Genomic DNA, 18,507 nt, shown 5'->3' with positions numbered 1-18,507 from the left:
AGTAGTTATTCTTAGATTAAATGCTCACCCTCTGACACATACAGCATGCACTTACTTTAAAGTAATCCAGACCATGTTTAACACCATGCTTGTGTCAGCACCAACAGATCAATCCTGACAGAGAAAGAGGCGGGAAAATGGACCCAGGATGAAATGAAAAGACCTGGCTAATGCAGTCCTCAGTAATTACTTATGGATGAGCTGTGAGTCAAATTCAAGAAGTTGCTCTCTGGTGGCCCCTAACTAACCACAATGAGCTAAAAGTTTAAGGGGAATGAAGAGATGGAATGCCAGTGATGATTCTTCCTTAAAGGTAGTTTTAGCAGGATGCCAAGTCACATTCCTAGACTAACAGGGTTGTTCCAAAGCATTTCTTCTCTTGTAAGAAGTGAAAAACCAAGACACAACATAGAGACCCCTTTCACACTACCTACAGCATACCATGTAAAGCAAGCTCAAATAAATGTCCCTGTAAAGGTGTGGTTTGTCCACATCAAAATCATAAGAACACATGGAACATTAAGAGAATACCTGCTGGAACAGTTAGCAGAAATGGCACGACATGAATGGAGCAATGAAATACGTGGAAAGCCATAAAAACAATCAACAGAAAGGTGGAACATCAGCAGTAGGGCCAGCCAGTAGAACAGTCACTGAAGTGACTATAACAAGACATTGAGGGAACTTCACAAGAACAGTCACTACATATCATAACACCTCTAAACAAATGGTAACAAGATAACAAATATTTCCCTCCTGACAAGAAAAATACACAGCATGATCTGCAGACCGAAGCTTTGTACCGAACCCATTGTATGATGAATATGAATATGGTCTTAAATGCCAAGAGGAGAATCTCATCCCACAGGTGATAAGATTTTTCCTGCTAAATGATGTGAAAGCCACTGGTTTGCCACTGGAAAAATAATTACTGTATTGAAAGCTTATTGCAAAAACGAGGCCATGGCATATCCATTGGGCTAGCATTTCAGAAAAAGAAAAGAAGCGTTCTTTACAGTACCACAAAAGCCACGCTGAAATGATTAAAGGGCTTCGAAAACACCTATTGTAAATCACTCTACTCCTCACTTTGACACTTTATTGAATTTAACTTCAGGTTCAGGGGGGAACAATTACACAGTTATGGATTTTTGCTTAATTAGAAAAATCTAGAATGGGAGAAAAATCTTAAGTTACCCTTTAAAGACAGAAACCCTTAACATACACAAGGACAGACCTAACAGTAAAGAAATAACTGTTACAGGAGTAATCATGGACCAGAGCACTACAATTTCACATAAATGGCAGAGAAATTTCAACAGGACTGATTTTGTGTTTCAAATTGTCAAGTTACACATTTTCCTTCGAAACATTTAACAGTACATGACCTGAATGTGAAGCCCTTCAAAAGAAATGTTGGTGCTTTGCAATGACTGTAAATAAACAATGATTAAGACAAAGTGAAAAACAATTGTGCTTGATCCTGCAGTCACGAAAACAGACAAAGTACCAGCATTGAATAGACGCCATATCTCATTAGCACAGGTAGGCAGTATGGGTCACACATAAAATAAATTGATTCATTACTCAGTACAGCCTGCTTCCCGTAAACAATGAAATACATAGTTCTATGAAAGACATTTTATTTTTCATGTTGATGCACCATTTCTCGTAGTATGATTATACTTTCTGAATTAAAACATAAAATATCAAAACTCCGACACACGATTAACTGAAGTGCCCTACTGGCTCCCATTCCGATTCAATTAAATATTATTCAGTACGTCAACAAACCTACGAGCTTTTTTATTATAACTTGAGAGGCTTATTCAGTTTCCAGTCTTACAGCTGGAACACATTCACTGTTATTTCAAAATAGCTTAGCATTAATAGATCCTTCACATGAAGTTTTTGGGAAAAAAATTCAGTACAAGAAATATGAAACGCACGCACGTTCTCAACAACAAGCCAACAGAAATGCAGCCTTCTGTTTTTACTTTCTCACTTCTCCTTAACTATTACTTTTCTACAAAGCTTGACTCCCTTTATTACATCAAAAGCTGCTTAGTTTCTAGACATAAACATAATATCTCTCAGCTGAGTATCAAACTGACTATCACGCAATTCATATCGGCAAGTTTTTCTTTACAATGTGGCAATGTAAAATACACGAAAAGCAAAAAATACGCTTCATACTTTGCATATATAGTTGGACATCATTTCTGTTACCAGGTACAGTATGCAAATCAAACAGAGTTTATGACAAGCTTGAACCAATCATTTTGGGGTGGCTTAAATAAACGATAAAATTAGGATCAGACAATAACCAGGGTATCAAAGATTTAAGATACTAAATTACAAAAAAGAACTAAAGAAAATGTGAAGCTCATGTGAAATAACGACAACCAAGCCTTGGAATATGTACAACACAGAACAGCTTGTGAAGTACTCTCTTGGATTTCATAATATGCATAATGTATCAATAAAAACAAAGTAAAACTTACCTCTGAACTAAAAGGCTTCCCTCCAACCACCAAACAACTGTAATGGCTAACAGTATGCTGTGTAAGATACAAACCGTAATTCAAACATTTTTTCTGGACGGATCAAACATGAACTTAAAAGAAAATCACAGTTGCAGAAAACTTACCATAAAAATAAGACTCAAGACATCAGAGAAGAGTAGAACTTGCATAAGGAAAAGCATATAGCATTAGCCATAAAGCCTCTCTAAGTAAATGTACTGCCTTGAAGATCATCATTATATGGCACCATGATAATAACTGCAATATCAAACAGGCAAATCAAGGCATTAAATCAGGAACAGATTGAAAAAACCCACATCTAGAAAATGGTGAAATGAAAGTAACCACTAAACAATACGTACCAACAGAAAAAACTGATACAAAAATTCATCACATTATGCAGTTTCCATTATTAACAACATGATACAGTTCTAACCTGACCATTTGAGAGCTTAAGAATTATTCACAGATAGCAGATTACTGAAAGATGGCACATCATGAAACTTTAAAATGATAACAGACAACAATTTCTACCATGCAGTGTTAATAAAAATTACCTCCTATAAGAGTCTCACACAATTAAATAAAATCAAGACCAAGATGAAAGTGATAGTATCACTCTAAGCATAAAGAAGCAAAGAAGGTTCTCAAACTATTCCAACGTTACCCATTTCCTCAACTGCTCTACTTAATTTTAAGCAAATCAAAACTGTGAACTTCTAAAGCAATGTGCTAATCCCCGTTCCAAAAACAAATGATGGCCTTTACCAGATACCTTTTGTAAACAAGATGAATCTTGCTGGCCTTTACCAAATATCTGCTGAAAACGAGTTCGCACAGTTAAGAAACATAAACACTTTATCTTAATTTATGCCAAATAACAAATCTAAGGCAGACAAAAGTGTCAAAACACCCGCTTAGGCTGACATGATGATTGTCAGCAGCAAGAACCTCTTTGCATGTAATGAGAATGCACAAGTAATAGGAATAGAAGTGGGCCGCATGAAATGGAGGGAGATTGCCGGACTACTGGTAAAAATGAGCATCCAATCAGTGAAACAGTGAAAATACTTGTGATGCATCTATAAGTCCTGTAGTAAACTATGCAGCAGACATGGGCCCCAACAATAAAACTGGAGTAGAGTTGGAAAAAGGTGTTTCTGAAGATAGCTACAAAGAAAGCTACAATTCAAGGCAAGAGTGAAGCAAACTGATCATAATACAAATGAGGAAGTAAGGAGACACCTGTATTATGAATCTTATGGAAAACAGATGGACTTTGCAAAGCATAGTAAGGTTCGAGCACGTGTTGTGGATGGATGAGGAACTGTTAGCAGATATGGTAATAGCAAGATGATGAGATGAAGATCACTAGGAAGACCAGGAAAACTCCAGAAAAAGGACACACATTAAGAATTGGACCAGATAAGAATTTAGGGGAAAAGTCGGCAACACACAAGTGTAGAGAGAGGAGACCCATTTCATGTCTACCATTAAGAAGGGAAAATCTGACGTAAAAACATTAGTGATGATAATCCCACAAACTGATCATTTCGTAACATTAACAAAAGCTGTTGTCGAATGACAGACAATTAACATTGCGACACTAAAAAAATACTTGGTAACAGAAAAGAGTGGAAGAAACTCAATTTACATTAAGGAAAATGATATTATGAATTCAAATATGTGGATCCAATTTTCACAACCACAAGTAACTACAAACTCTAGAACCTCTTTCAATGTCATCTGAAACAGAATTTTCAAATTCTCTTCAATTAACAAAAAGGGTAATACAAGACAATGGTGCCATTTATAAGTTTGGAAACTGGCTTCAAACAGAACTTCAATACATAATCATTTTCCTCTGAATTAAAAATTCTATTCTTGGCTTTATTGAAATTAAAATGAATGAGGTTTACCTGCATGTAACTCAACAAATCCTTTCCCAAAGTCTATAATAAAAACACACCATCATACAAACTATCCTCAAATTACCAGTAAGCATACTTAACTGCTTCTTTACAATTACTGTATTACTGTACCAGACTTTGCAAAAATGTCTCTACAAAAGTTAATGCCCAAACAATAGCAATGGCTACGGAGCCAGTAAGAAAAACTTGCAATGGTTCACATCGAAAGACACAGGACACCAAATTGTAATGAAATAAATAAAAAAGTCCTCACATTTTTCACCGAAACAGGCTATTTACCATTAAAAACATAAAACATACACTTAACCTTGCGATTCTGATAAACTGGCCAGGGCAGAGTGTCAACATTTTTCTAAAACTGCACACAAACTTGCTTACTAAATGGTGGCTACACCATTTCAATAGAGGACAAGTACTACTGAGTAGCATTATGTAGATGCAAGCACCATTGAGTATTTTCATTTGTAAAACTATACATTTTAGTGTTGAAAGTGACATGAAACTACTGAGGGTGAAAATGACTATGTCCAAGGGTCCAAAGTACAAATACTCCTGACATGGAAAAAAAATAAAAGAGGAAGGTTCGAAGGCAAGAAAGTAGTCTAGCTAAAATTATGCTGGAGAAGGATGCTATTCATCTATTCGCTAATAGAGACTCAATTTCAAATAAAATATTGAACTACAGTACCACTTATCAGTAAAAGGGAAACATCGTTATAGTGTACGATACTGCAGTTATCCTCGACTAAACATTTGCCTTTTCAAAAGGTGTTGCCTACAATTTTACCTTCTTTCAAAACTCACAAAAATTAGTAATCAGAAAAATACGAGTTCTTCCCACATAATCCTGTCTGTACTAAGGCTTGAATTCTCAGTTTAGCATATCTGCTTTCACACCCAAAATGAAAATGACAAATGAAAAGAATTGACCCCCTTGACAAAACGGTATTGGAGCTTTTCAATTTGTTGTTGCAATGGAAATGTTACCGCATTTAGAAAATTCAATCACCAAAGTATAAAGTCCCATTACTAGTTCCTAAACATAAGGAATCCTGAGTCAAATCAAAAACTTTCCATTATCAAATGTATGTGTGTGTGACAGTTATATACATAATATTGACCCTTAAAATTTAAAGACTAGACTTTACAAGTCATTTGTAATACTTTTCTAAAGCCAACAGCATCTTTGCAAATTCAACCTATATAAAATTACTTTTCTCAGTTGGGAGAACTCAGAAATGGCTGAGACCCTAAGTTTTATACTCGTCTTAAATGCATATTCACTAGATGATAACCACTCGCTTCATTTCGACACTCGACATGCACACAAAACTGGACTCACAACATGAAAGGGTTCATCTTTGTTTAGTAATCTTGAACACAATTTTCACTTAGAATCCAGCAATTTCTCAAGTCCTCCCACATCCTTATTTGCTAACTGATGTACTTTGTATTGCTAAATTTAAGCCTCACCCGCACAAATAGTATTAATATGTGGAAGCTCCCAGAAAAACTCACACACTGCTTGTACATAAGAATATGCTTTAAACCAATATAAAGTCTTCTTACTATACAAAAAATTATACATTTTGTGCCTGTAAAAAAATAAAATGTTTCATAAAATCCAAATCCTATAACCACTGTCCAACTTAACATATGAGACAGTAATATTGAATACAAAAAAAACAGATGCAAACCTAATTGATAGAAGATAGTAACATAAAAATAAACTTTTCTGTAGTGTGCATTACAGCTTTCCAACAACCGACAGTAACACCTTGTACCGCTAATATCACCACGCAAACAGCCGTTAACCTTACCAGGTTTACAAATACTGACAAAACTGGAATGCTTCTTATTCCTAACAAGTAGAGAGGCGGTGATTACCTTTTCCTGTCAAAGCTGTGAATGAAATGGAAAAGTGAAAATATCGGATTCCCTTATTCTAAAATCTGGTGAGTGTCTCAAGTCATGTGACAAGATATTGCTATGTTTATGCTTTAAACATAATCTTTTAATGAATAAAGAGCAAATATGGAAGTATGACATACATTTACACTCAATACATTTTACTACAGACCTAAATGTGACAAACATGAAATTTCTTTCAAAACTATCACTAAAACATTTATATTTTGGTGAATTTAAATAAGCAGAATACTTGAAGTTTAAAGAAGTTACATTAATAATACTTGGGACAACAACAAAGAGAAGCCAGAGATTTGAGAAGAGGAGACAGGGTGGATGCAACCCTGCTGGCCACAATCGTCAACTCAGATCTTGAGCTGAGTGACGGTAGGCTGATGGGGCAAAGCCAGGTGGTGGTGGTCCACGGCCCCTTCCTCTTCCTGGAGGGTAGCGCTGTCGACCACCGGGACCTCTGGGTCCCTTTCTACCCATCCCACCAGCCCCATTACTCATATCTATTCCTCCGGATCTGTTGTCCCCAGAATTATAATAACCATTCTCGTGGGAAAGGTCCCTTTTGCTGTGTCCATAACCATTGTCGATAACTTGCGAAGACTTGTAGTCCGAGCTGTACGAGTTGTAATCGTGTGGTTCCGATATTATCCTGGAGTGCCCGTGATAATTAGGACGGCCGCCACGACCTCGGCCATTCCCACCGCCTCTACCTCCACGGTTACCTGCCCAGTATCTACTGTCTCCACTCGGATCGTTATTCCTCCACTGGTGTCGACCATGACCGCCACATGATGCCTTTTGAGAATGCGGTTTGTGTTGTTGTCCCAGACGTCCTCCTCTCTTGGTGTGAGGAGGCGTAACAGGCAGCTCCTCATGAGGCAAGTCTGATGAGGAATCAAGAGTCTTTGTACCTGCCATGTCTCCATTACTCCCTTCATCCAGTCCTTCACAAGATTCCACCTGAAGGAGGAAAAAATCTCATGCAGTCGTTTTAATTTCCATGCACAGTGCTACATAACATGTTGTATGTTTAAACCAACTTTTAACCTCCATAATAAAAACAGGAATCATAAAAATTATGAAAATAATCTGAGGTTTACCATGACTTAGCTGCATTATTCAAACCTGGATCAGAAAAACAATTTGTCAAAATTTTGTTGTGGCAAAGAACATTTACTTCAGTTTTCCATCCCTCCATATCAGTTCTGTCAAATGTAACTGTTTAACAAAATATGGTACTGTATACAGAAAGACAAAACTATTATGAAAAAAAAAATGCAGTAACAGATACAGTCATATCTCTTGCATTTGCATTTCTGGATTCACAAATTCACTGGTTCGCAAAATTTTCATTGGAACCTAACTAATTTGCATCTACGATTTTTTCACAGATCTGCAAAATTTGCGAAATCCTCAAAAAACCCTGCAGAAGTGTTTCCGTTTAATTTTTGAAGTACTGATAAGTTTTCATGCTTTTACGAGTAAAATCAATATTCCTCCTTGGTGAGTACCCATACTCCTAATTTTTTTATTATTTTTATTAATGTGCATATGTATTTTTGTTCTTTCTCTCTCTCTCATAGTTAGTGACACACATATTTTTATAACTTACTATTTCTCTGTAGGTCTTTACGTAATTTTTAAATGAATTGAATACCTGTACCCTCTACGTACAATACGTACGTTTTCATTTTACTGAATTGTTCCTTCATTATATGACTTCTGTGACATATGAAGTTTACCTAGTTTACCTTCCTGACAATGACAAAGAAAACGTTAGTCATTAAGTTTACAGTCCCATTCATTACTTGGTTTTACCTTACCGTGAGTACAAAAGAAAATGGCAGCCAATGAATTAGTACAGGGGTAACATTAGTATACTGTACAGTGCCATACTGTAAATGTGCTAGTGGGGCAGATACCCATTAGGCGATACTGTACTCTATTTTTACGTCGACCATTTATTTTTTTTTTTAAGGTTGATGTATTAAGCTAACTTTTAAATTAAATTAAAGTGCTTTGAGGGCACGATTTGGGTCATATTTAGGGTTTAAACTCTAGATACAGTATAAGCATTTATTAGCATTTCTGGTGACTCGTACCTAACATTTGCAATTCCCCTGTTCCGTGACGGGTTCTGGAACCTAACCTCGAGAATGTTCGAAGTAATATTGTATTTTACCCTCATTCAATTACTGAATATAACCTTCGCAAACAGCCTCTAATTTACTAAAGAAAAACATACTGTTCCATCTAATGAGCATAAAATGATATGTTTACTGCTAGCTGTCAATTCTTTTTAAAGACACATGATATGTCCTACAGAAAAAACCCTTCTACAAACACTAGCTAGAAATTCACATAAAAAACTGCTGAAAGTAAAAAGCTTTGTGACCCATTAGCAGCATATTCTGTTGAGGAACAATAAAATTATTGATTTGTAGCATAGTACATCAAGGAATGACAACATACCCTATTGGATGAGAGCAAAAATTTGTTCTTCTCTTCCTCGAGGTCAATAATGCCACCTTTCTCCTTCTGTTCCATGTACAGCCTGGCCATGCGTTGCTGAAGAGCCATTATATCTGGATCATCAGCTCTAAACTCTGCAACAGTCTTGTCCTCCTCAGGTGGAAGGCACATCAACAGCTCTGCACTACTTAGCTGCAAATAAATTATATAAATTACATATAAAGAAAGTTCAAACATGTGTGAGGTAGCTTCATGTATTTACAAAAAAGTTCCAAGATAATACCATAGGTTTTCGAGAGTTGTAAAACTTTTTTGAGTCACTGCACAAGATAGCAATCTATGGGATAACATAAGAATTCCTTGAATACTGAACAATACACTAGATTTGCCATAGTTGTAGGTACTAGGTTAGCCTAGACTTGAATGTTAAGGATTATTATTAAAGATATATAGTTAAGATCATTAACATACTGTACTGTATATACTGCTTAAAATATTATTATATATGGCCCACTTCAAAACAAAAGAGTAAATCTTCAAGAACAGTCTTAGGCAACTATAAATTTTGAAAAATGAAGATCTGCATATGAGTTCATGACTTGGTCTTTGAAACCAAACCATGTAAGTAAATAAGGAATGGATTCCGACTCAATTTCTATTGTAATCATAAGGCGAACTAGTCTCCTGTTCGTAACAAGCCATAACGCTTTGCTGATTTTTCCACAATCATGTTTTACCACTGCGCAGATACATAATCCAAGTATGTGTTTAGTATTTTGAATGGACAACACACAATTACAATGAAAACTGAAAATAAAACTAAAGTACATTAAGATAATGTGATTAGATGATGGACATGGATTTCTTATGTGGAACATCACACTTGCCTTTACAATCCTTTCCTTCCAACCTCTCTGCTTATCCATACACCCAGCACACTCTGTGTCCCATTCTCCTCCTTTTCTATTGACTTTCATAGTACGCACCTTTTCAACCAAACTAATCCTATACCATTGTTTTCATGTGACCTGACCACATAAAATATTAAATATTGGTAAACTGCGTAGGAATGCACAAGTTTTCCTCGCTACGTATTTCCATGGTGACAGAGACGTGCAGTATTTTGAATATATTCATTAGCACTTTCTTACGTGGGTGAATCTAATTTACTTTCACTTCTGTAACAGGTAATTCCTGAAGTCTGTGCCCTAGAACAATGGAAAATTCTCTGCTGTTATCAAGATAATAGTTCATTTTCCTAGCAAAACATCAATCTCTACTCTGTTCCACTAAAATATACCGTAGTTGAAAGAAAAATCTTTCTCCAGGTATCATACCTCGGTGCAAAGGACATGCACTAAGTCCTACGAGGTCATTCAGTACCGCAAGGGAAACTGAGAGTAGAAGGGTTTTAAAGTTGTAACAGGAAGAGAACCTTGCAGTTGCCCAATGAGACAATTGTTACGAGAGGGTGGAAAGTAAGACGGATGAAATATAATACGAACGGAGGTACAGTAATAGGAATGAGAGGGGTTGCAGCTAGAGGCCAAAGGGATGCTGCGCAGAACCTTAAGTAATGCCTAAACTGCACCTTGAGAGGTGCTCTGATAGTACTACCCCACTACATTGCTTTCTTGGTTAAAGGTAAAGCCAACTAAAATCACAATTTTTGAAAGCAAATTGTATTTTTCCTAACTATACGAACCTGAGGTCCTTTACATTAGGAATTACTTTCAGCCTACGCTGAAAGTAATTCCTAATGTAAAGGACCGACGGTTTGTATATTGTGTCGGAACAATTCTACTTACTAGTGCAACATAGTTATAAATAAGAATCTGAATACTCTACCTCCTTCTGAAGAGGATCTCGACAAACAGGACACATGATGGGCTTCTTTTCTCGTGCCATCCATGCAGGCTGAGGCTCTTCTTCCTCGGCAGCTGCTTCATCCTCACAGCTAGCAATGTACCTGCAAATATATCACGAAGCTGACGTAATTCATGAAAAAATTAAGTTATCTATATGAAAATCTTAAAAGAATAAACTATGTACCTAAATGACAAAATGGGCACATTCTATATTCTTTACAAAATCTTAGGATATTATTAATTGGTCTGGAAACTGGATTGAACTGTACGAGCAAATATATTCAACTAGTCCGAGCAAATACATTCAACTAGTCCTAAAAATAAAGTCATTTACTAACCACAATTGACATATACTAATAATTCTAGACAAGGAATTTTTATAATCCACACTTATAAAAACTAACCTTCCCAAGCAGTACGAATGAAAATAATGGAAGCATAAAGTCTTAGTGAAAACATCTGTGTCTGTAAAATGATGTAAACATATGGCACAAGGGCAGCTTGGGGCATTGTTTGCAGTCAAATTATCACGGACAACCTGTTTAACAATGAAGAGAAGCATTAATTAACTAACCAACGTACACACACAACTACTTATTTCTTTACCAAATGCTAACTCATACAATATCAATTAGATATATTGCCCAAAAAAATATCAAAGCTATAAATCAACTTACTTCAATCAGCTCGTAAATCACAGGACACCCCAGGAATTCTTCACACTTCTGTTTGCTCTCTTTCTGGATTTTCATTAAAACGTAGTCATCTACTCCTCTTGGGTTCCTGGAAAATGTTCAGTAGCTAAACACCTCGTGTAAACATACTTTACTAGACAAAAAACGGGACACTAAAACCCTAAAACTCTTCAATTTAGCTCATAGTAACAAAAAGGCCTATTCTAAATCATCATTGAGGACAAAAAATAATCCTTTATTTCCTACTATCTTTATTATAATTCATTTTTTCATTAACTCCTTGTCTTCTCAATTAGGTACATTAGATACTTTAAAAACATATAATTCGCAACAATACTGCCTTGATTCATGAAACTTTTCTCAATTTTCTTGTGCTTCACAGAATCATAAATAACAGAACACTATTACCAAGTTTGTTTTAAAAGCAATTAAAGTGAAAATTAAGTTTTGTAAAAAAAAACATCATTTCACTCAAATCCACCAATACTGTAATATATAGCCCCACTTGCTGTCTCAAATGTCCCCAGGCTCAAACTTTTTTTATATATTGCAGCTGTGAAGCTACAAACAACCACGCTAGCAAGTGGCAACTGACCCCTTTGGGCAACCAGTCATCAAGATTGTTTGCTAAACTGGATGTGAAACAGCGAGAATGAGAGGATAAAAAGTGAGCACCGTTCGCTAAACTGAACGTGAAACACCAAGAACAAGAGGATGGCAGGTGAGCACTCTATAGGCTATATGAATGAAAGATTTAAATGAAAAAATATCAGGTTTTGAAGATAATTTATATTTTTTTACATATAAAAACCAGATCCTATTATCAAGGAATGTTCCCAGCACAAGTTGCAAGTGGCTGTTGAAGCTTGGTAGGCACTTTTTTCTGAGACTATGCAGAGATGTTTGATGCGGGATTACGATAAAAGACTGGTTTCTAAGCCTCACAAAAATATATATGATCTTAAAAATATTATATTTGTTCCTGCAAGAATACAAACCATTACCTTTCATGCATAAACCTTACTCCCTAGGTAGGATCATTTCATTGAACTGACTGGTACTGTTCCATATCCTGTGTGGAAACGTTATTTGAAGTCAAGAAAAAATGAATAGGGGAAAATGACATCTGTGACCTCCTGTACAGCCTAGCATAAAGGTGAAGGGGCTGGTATGGCCCTGACTCAGAGAGAGGGCCCTGTCCTTCCCCTCTGCCAAAGGGACAGTACCTGTGAGGGGTCTACCATTACAGGGGACATTATGCACTCACAACGACACTGATCATGTTTTTTTTTCCATCTAGGACATAAATAATATAATAAAGGAATAATAAACAATGAAAAATGATTCAACAACAGCTGGGAAGAGAGTGAGCACAGCACATCTACTCTTCTCAGTAGCTAGGAAAAAGTAAATGTTGATGTAAGGTGAGTGAGGGGTATTTCCTCACTCAACATCCCCCCCTGCCATTACCATCACTTAACAACCTTGTTACCCAGTTCAATGACCACTCCAGCCTCGGATGATTGATGAATTTGCAAAGAAACTAGTAATTTTTCAGTGGTTTAACAAGACCAGGGAGTCACATTTCTACACACACACTCATAAGAAGGTTGCCCAAAGGATTTGTTTTTATAAGAAATGTGAGAACTGCAGGAAGGTCAAGTAGAAGTCTCACAGCTAAAAAAGTAATGCAGGCCAGCACTCAAGTAATGCTGCAAAAAATTAAGTACTGCTTACAGTGTGATGCACAAATTTAAGAATGAAATTACAGCACTATCATCAATTGATAATAAAAATACATACCTCAGTATTATATTAGGAGGAACATCTGGGTATTCAGGTGGTAGTGTCAAAACCAATGTGACTCTCACATGCTGTTCATCAATATTTTGGGCTGTAGCTGGTACTACAGAGACCTCCACACCATTTGGCACACCACTGTAAGTATAACTTTAATTAGCAAGGTACAAATGTTGGCTGTGACCAGGGGCCAAGCGCCCAAGCTGATATTCTGTTTATTTCTTTCCTAGATTGTCAGAATAGTGATCTTTATGTAAATTATAAAAAAATACCCTCAACAAGGTGTTAAAAATGAAATTTTTTCCCCAGTCACTTCGAACAATTTTACTTTCATCAGCACTACTATAGCGTACATAACTACCTTTCACCTGGAAAACCTGTATCAAAATTATGAACTATACTCTTGTTTTGGTCAGTCACTTTCTACACAAAAAGTAGTGGATCTATGTACTTATCTGAAAACCAATGCTCTCATAATACAACTTTATATCCTGAAGAAATATTGGCTGTAGGACAAGGGCCCCTCTATAAGGGATGGACCCAAGCATTTACAAAGCAACGGAGTCCATTATTTTTTTTAATTCTATGTAAATTATAATCTTTCCACCACAAACTAACCTTTCTCCTTGTAATACTGTCACTTCATCCAACATTATTGCCTGCAGTGCCTCTATTTCCTCCAGTATCCTGAAACAGAAAGACTTATAAATAACAGAAAACCAACCAACACAATCAGAAAGACTTATCAGAAAGACTTGTAAACAACAGAAAAACTAATCATCACAATGGCAGCATAGTACAGTAGTGTACTGAAGGCTTTAATGTGAAACAAATATAATTACACTGCCTGCTACAGTAATTACTATATTTTAATGTTATGTTTGTATCTTCATGGGTTGAATAATCCCTTATCAGCTTAACAAATGTGGAGGAATGGGTAAGTTAAACGAGACCTATTCACACACATACAATCACTACAAAACTGTCTGGATGAAATATTTATTAGATTTTGAACATTAAGGTACCAAAAGACTGTAAAAAATTGGTAGCTGCATATTCTACACTAAAGTGGCTACAACAGTGAAACTCACAATATTTCAGTCTACCTTCTTCCAACAACTGTAATTCTCTTTGAAGACATCAATACCATTCAGAAGTCTTATATCTGATTTTGTTGTGTATTATTATAACCCTACAATATATGCTAACATTTAACATATATTTTTTACATAATAAGCTGACATTTCAGTACATAAACTTTACATTTAACATTTATATGGACAATATTACGATTTTTTTAATTAAATTACATTCCCTTAAGACATACAAATCAGAGCCATGAAATTCTCAAATCCCTGAGAAGAAACTGACAGGTTCTGAACAAGAGGAATCCCTAGCCCTCTCAAGAACCAAACAACATATAGAAGGCACAGCAACTTGTTACCATGTTATGAGAAACCTATGGCCAACAGACCAAGTCTTGTGGGTGAGATCTTGACCCAAGACCTCTCCCAGATGGCCTATGGTGCCTGAATTGGGCTGAGAAGGATAAGCATCACATAAAACTCAAGAAACAAAAGCTAATGAGGTGGGCAAAACTATTCAAAGCTCCTGGGTACATGGGCAACACTACCATTCGAAGTTAGGAGACCTGTTACAAGGCAGAGCAACATGCTTCACTGCATGGACTGAAGAAGGTAGGTAAGTCCACAATCTGTTGCAAAGTATCACAGAGAGAGGGAGAGAGAGAGAGAGAGAGAGAGAGAGAGAGAGAGAGAGAGAGAGAGAGAGAGAGAGAGAGAGAGAGAGAGACCCTCTGTAACATCAATTACAGAAGATAGTCCACTCACTGGTTCTATAGAGTATTTGAGGCTACCTAAAATGTGGTTGACAAAAGTGAGTCAAAGGGAAATCTCTGGGCACCTCAACCAAAAGAGCCAACACATCCAGATATCATTCGGCTAAGCCAATGAGGAGCAACCACGGTTATCTGAGACCCAGAAGAAAAACACTTGATTGATAACTTGACAAGTTGAGTGACAAGAGGAAAGACGAAGATATCCATATGTTCCAAGGACTGCTCGAAAGCATTTTCCAGCATCTAGAACAGCAGAGCTGAACACTGGGAGCTTCCTGTTCAACTATGTGGTGAACAAATAGAACACAATAACATACATTCAATGAAAAAGATGAAAGGAGACTCAAATTGACTGTCAGTTAGCGCACAAGACATATTAACTCAACCAAACCAAACCAAAAGTCTTACTGAAAAAAACATGGTTATTAAACAGTATCAACAAGATGAGCCGAAAGTTTCATGATACCAGTTTTCAATAAAGAAACAAAATAATTAAAATTAAAATTATTGTTCTAATCTCCCTGATATACTGAAAACTATAAAACACAAAAACAATAAAGATATTATGTCAAGCTTCACAATCAAGTCACAAAGCCCAACCACATGGAAAACCTTGTTACTAAAATTCAGCGACCATTTCCAGCTAATTGTGGAAATCCTAAAATATACAAAAGTAAAAGGTCATGACTTACATGAGGGGATCCAGGGGTGGAGACAAAGCTCCCTGGCCAGGTTAGGGCACAGCATCCCAAGTTAGGTTAGATAATGATAAGTCTGGTTAAGTCATATTCTCTCTGAAATGCCGGCTGCAGAAATGCCTGCTACACCTACAGTAACCCTGATTCCACCTACAGTTAGCCCCGACTCCTCACTCTGCATTTGTTCTTCCTAAATAAAAGACCATGGCTGTATACTCACTAGAACAAACAGGTATTCATATAGTACTTTAGGAAAATACTATATGGAAAGATCAACAGTAAATTGAAATTGAACATGAATAATCACTACACAATATCTAACAAAACAAGACTGACTTCAAAAATGAAGTGAAGCATATCAGAAAACTCACTAGGAAAGTAAGATGCCTTCTGAATTAGATTTTGAACATAGCATTCACTTGGTTATAATGTGACTACTCCTTACTAGTGGTCCAAGAAGAAGCCATGGATTAAACCTTGACAAAACTGCATCTCATTAGTCTGTATCAACACATTTAGCGCATAATATTCTCATACCGAGTACCCAACGGGTGAAAGAGTAAAATACATCACCCTACGGCTATTTGTCCAAAGGTCAAGGGAATGGCTTACACTACATCTTTTTAACTCAGTCATTAGAGGAATAACTGTAAAAATTTACTTTAAATAATTATCACATTTTAGATTCAAAAAATATTTTCCTGTTTTACTGTAGGATCTGAACATTTCCAAAGTTTGTTTCATTCGCAAATGACTTAATCATCCACACAAAGTATGCACTAGGGTACTGACCTGGTACCCTAGGTTACGGTTGGGATTAGCATATAAAATTTAGGCCAAAGGACAGGTAATGGGACCTATAAGGTCATTCAGTGCTGAAAATAATGATGAAACAATTGCTGTATATCAGGTCCACAATAATATTCAGTGGTGAATTATTGTTGATTTTATAAAAATGTAACAAGAGCTTTCAACCCCTATCCTCGGTTCATCTTCTCTCTAACACTTTTTTTTTAGGAGCAGGTGGGAAGTACGATGGAAGACAGAGAATGTGAATGGAGGTATAGTAAAAAAAAAAAATTGAAAGGGGTTGCAGCTAGGGGCCGAAGGGACGCGGCGCTGCAAAGAATCTTTAGTAATGCATACAGTGTACCACATAAGGTATATCAATGGCACTAACCCCCTACAGAGATTACCCTAGGTTAGGTGGTTAGATAGGTCATATGCAAACAGAACGAACATCTGGAAACATTCAAAGCACACGTTAGAACATAAGAAAATGAAATTTTCCAAGTCTAAAAAGTGATAATGGTTTAAATAAAATTTGATCAAATAACCAAGGCATGTTTGGACGCATTACCAAATTTTACTGTCATAGGGTTGAGGGGATGACGCTGTTAGGTTCAAGGTATTCTCCCTGTGGTAAGGCGAATAACCCATGCCATTTAATTATGCCTACAAAAATTTAAACTGTCATCCATTAAGCAACTTGGGTTTAAAAGTGTTTACGGTATTACCGTAACTCTTGGCACTTGGCCTGACCATTCAATTTAAAATTCCCCTACCAAAACCCAATTTGCTACATTACTGCCATGGGAATTCAATAGAAACATTATAAAAATATCTAATAATAATCAAAACTAATGACAGCACGACCACTGAAATCCTACTTAACGTAACATTTGCAGATTTGTCAACCTTAAACGGGATATCTACTGAGGGTACCCTATGTGAACTAAGATAAAGCCTAATCTATAAATCAATCAATATAATAGACCCCACATACACCATCTAAACATTCCAAATTACGACGATCACCCAGTAACAATGATCCAGCTGATAGCCGTAAAAATAAGCGAAGGTACGAGGAATTTCTTGAAATTTCTGTCATCCACAGAATGTCACCCACATTTACATAACCTCCGCGGAAAGAATCTCAATAATTTCAGCAACGCCATCACTTAGAAAAACGACAGCACGCGGCAGTATGAGAAATAAAAGGCTTACGCTTCATTGTTCGTCGCCATGGTGCCCTCTCATACGATTGTTGACTACTTGGGTAGGAGTAATAATAATGGCAGAAGAGAGACTCTCTCAGCTGTGCAGACGAAGGATCAACACACTCCAGGAACTTGTTCCGGACGGAACTGTTCCATAGGAGGAAGGAGACTATGTAACTGTAAGGCACCTATTTCTATTAAAATGGTAATGATTATTATTTCTATATTGTCATTATTGAGAATATAACCGCTATTCATATGTAACAAGCCCAGAGGGGCCACTGACTCGATATTCGAGCTTCCAAAAAATGTGGTTTTCATCTGAAAGAAGTAACAGAAAAGGAAAAGAAATGAATTAACAAATCCATAAGTATATAGATAAAAAGTGAGTAAAAATTTGTTTTTTACTTATTTCTGGGGATTTTTAATGCAATATGTTACCCTTAAATTATTCTTAATTCCTGTATCGTCGATGCCTTTAATTCAGAAATAAAATTAGGTGTCATCTTCAAACCACTGAACTTTGTCACATGACTTTGTTGTACAATAAGACAATCCAATCGTATGTACACAAAATAATATTGGACCTGGCACACCGCCATTATGTACTCTTCTTACTTTTTCTTAGATGAATTTTAATTTCTATCTGTTCACGGTATATTTCGTCACCCAGGTTAGTCTTTTAAATATTCAAAGCTGACAGTCTATCCCCAGTAAAGCCTTGGTCTTACCTAAGT

General features: G+C 36.4%; 1 protein-coding gene across 1 annotated transcript; it reads right to left on the bottom strand.

The window, feature by feature from the left end:
* Nucleotides 1-1,085: 1,085 nt before the first annotated feature.
* Nucleotides 1,086-17,917, bottom strand: LOC136838421 (E3 ubiquitin-protein ligase RNF25). Its single transcript, XM_067103296.1, has 8 exons — nt 17,778-17,917; nt 13,833-13,901; nt 13,218-13,352; nt 11,397-11,502; nt 11,124-11,257; nt 10,700-10,820; nt 8,852-9,043; nt 1,086-7,339 (listed from the first exon to the last, which is right to left on the bottom strand). The coding sequence occupies exons 1-8, from the start codon at nt 17,795-17,797 to the stop codon at nt 6,725-6,727; spliced, it is 1,392 nt and encodes a 463-aa protein (XP_066959397.1). The 5' UTR covers nt 17,798-17,917; the 3' UTR covers nt 1,086-6,724.
* Nucleotides 17,918-18,507: the final 590 nt, after the last annotated feature.

The sequence above is a fragment of the Macrobrachium rosenbergii genome, chromosome 5 (assembly GCF_040412425.1).
Source record: "Macrobrachium rosenbergii isolate ZJJX-2024 chromosome 5, ASM4041242v1, whole genome shotgun sequence".
Taxonomy (NCBI): domain Eukaryota; kingdom Metazoa; phylum Arthropoda; class Malacostraca; order Decapoda; family Palaemonidae; genus Macrobrachium; species Macrobrachium rosenbergii.
The sequence above is the reverse complement of the archived record's forward strand: the minus strand, read 5'-3'. Positions and strand labels throughout refer to the sequence as shown.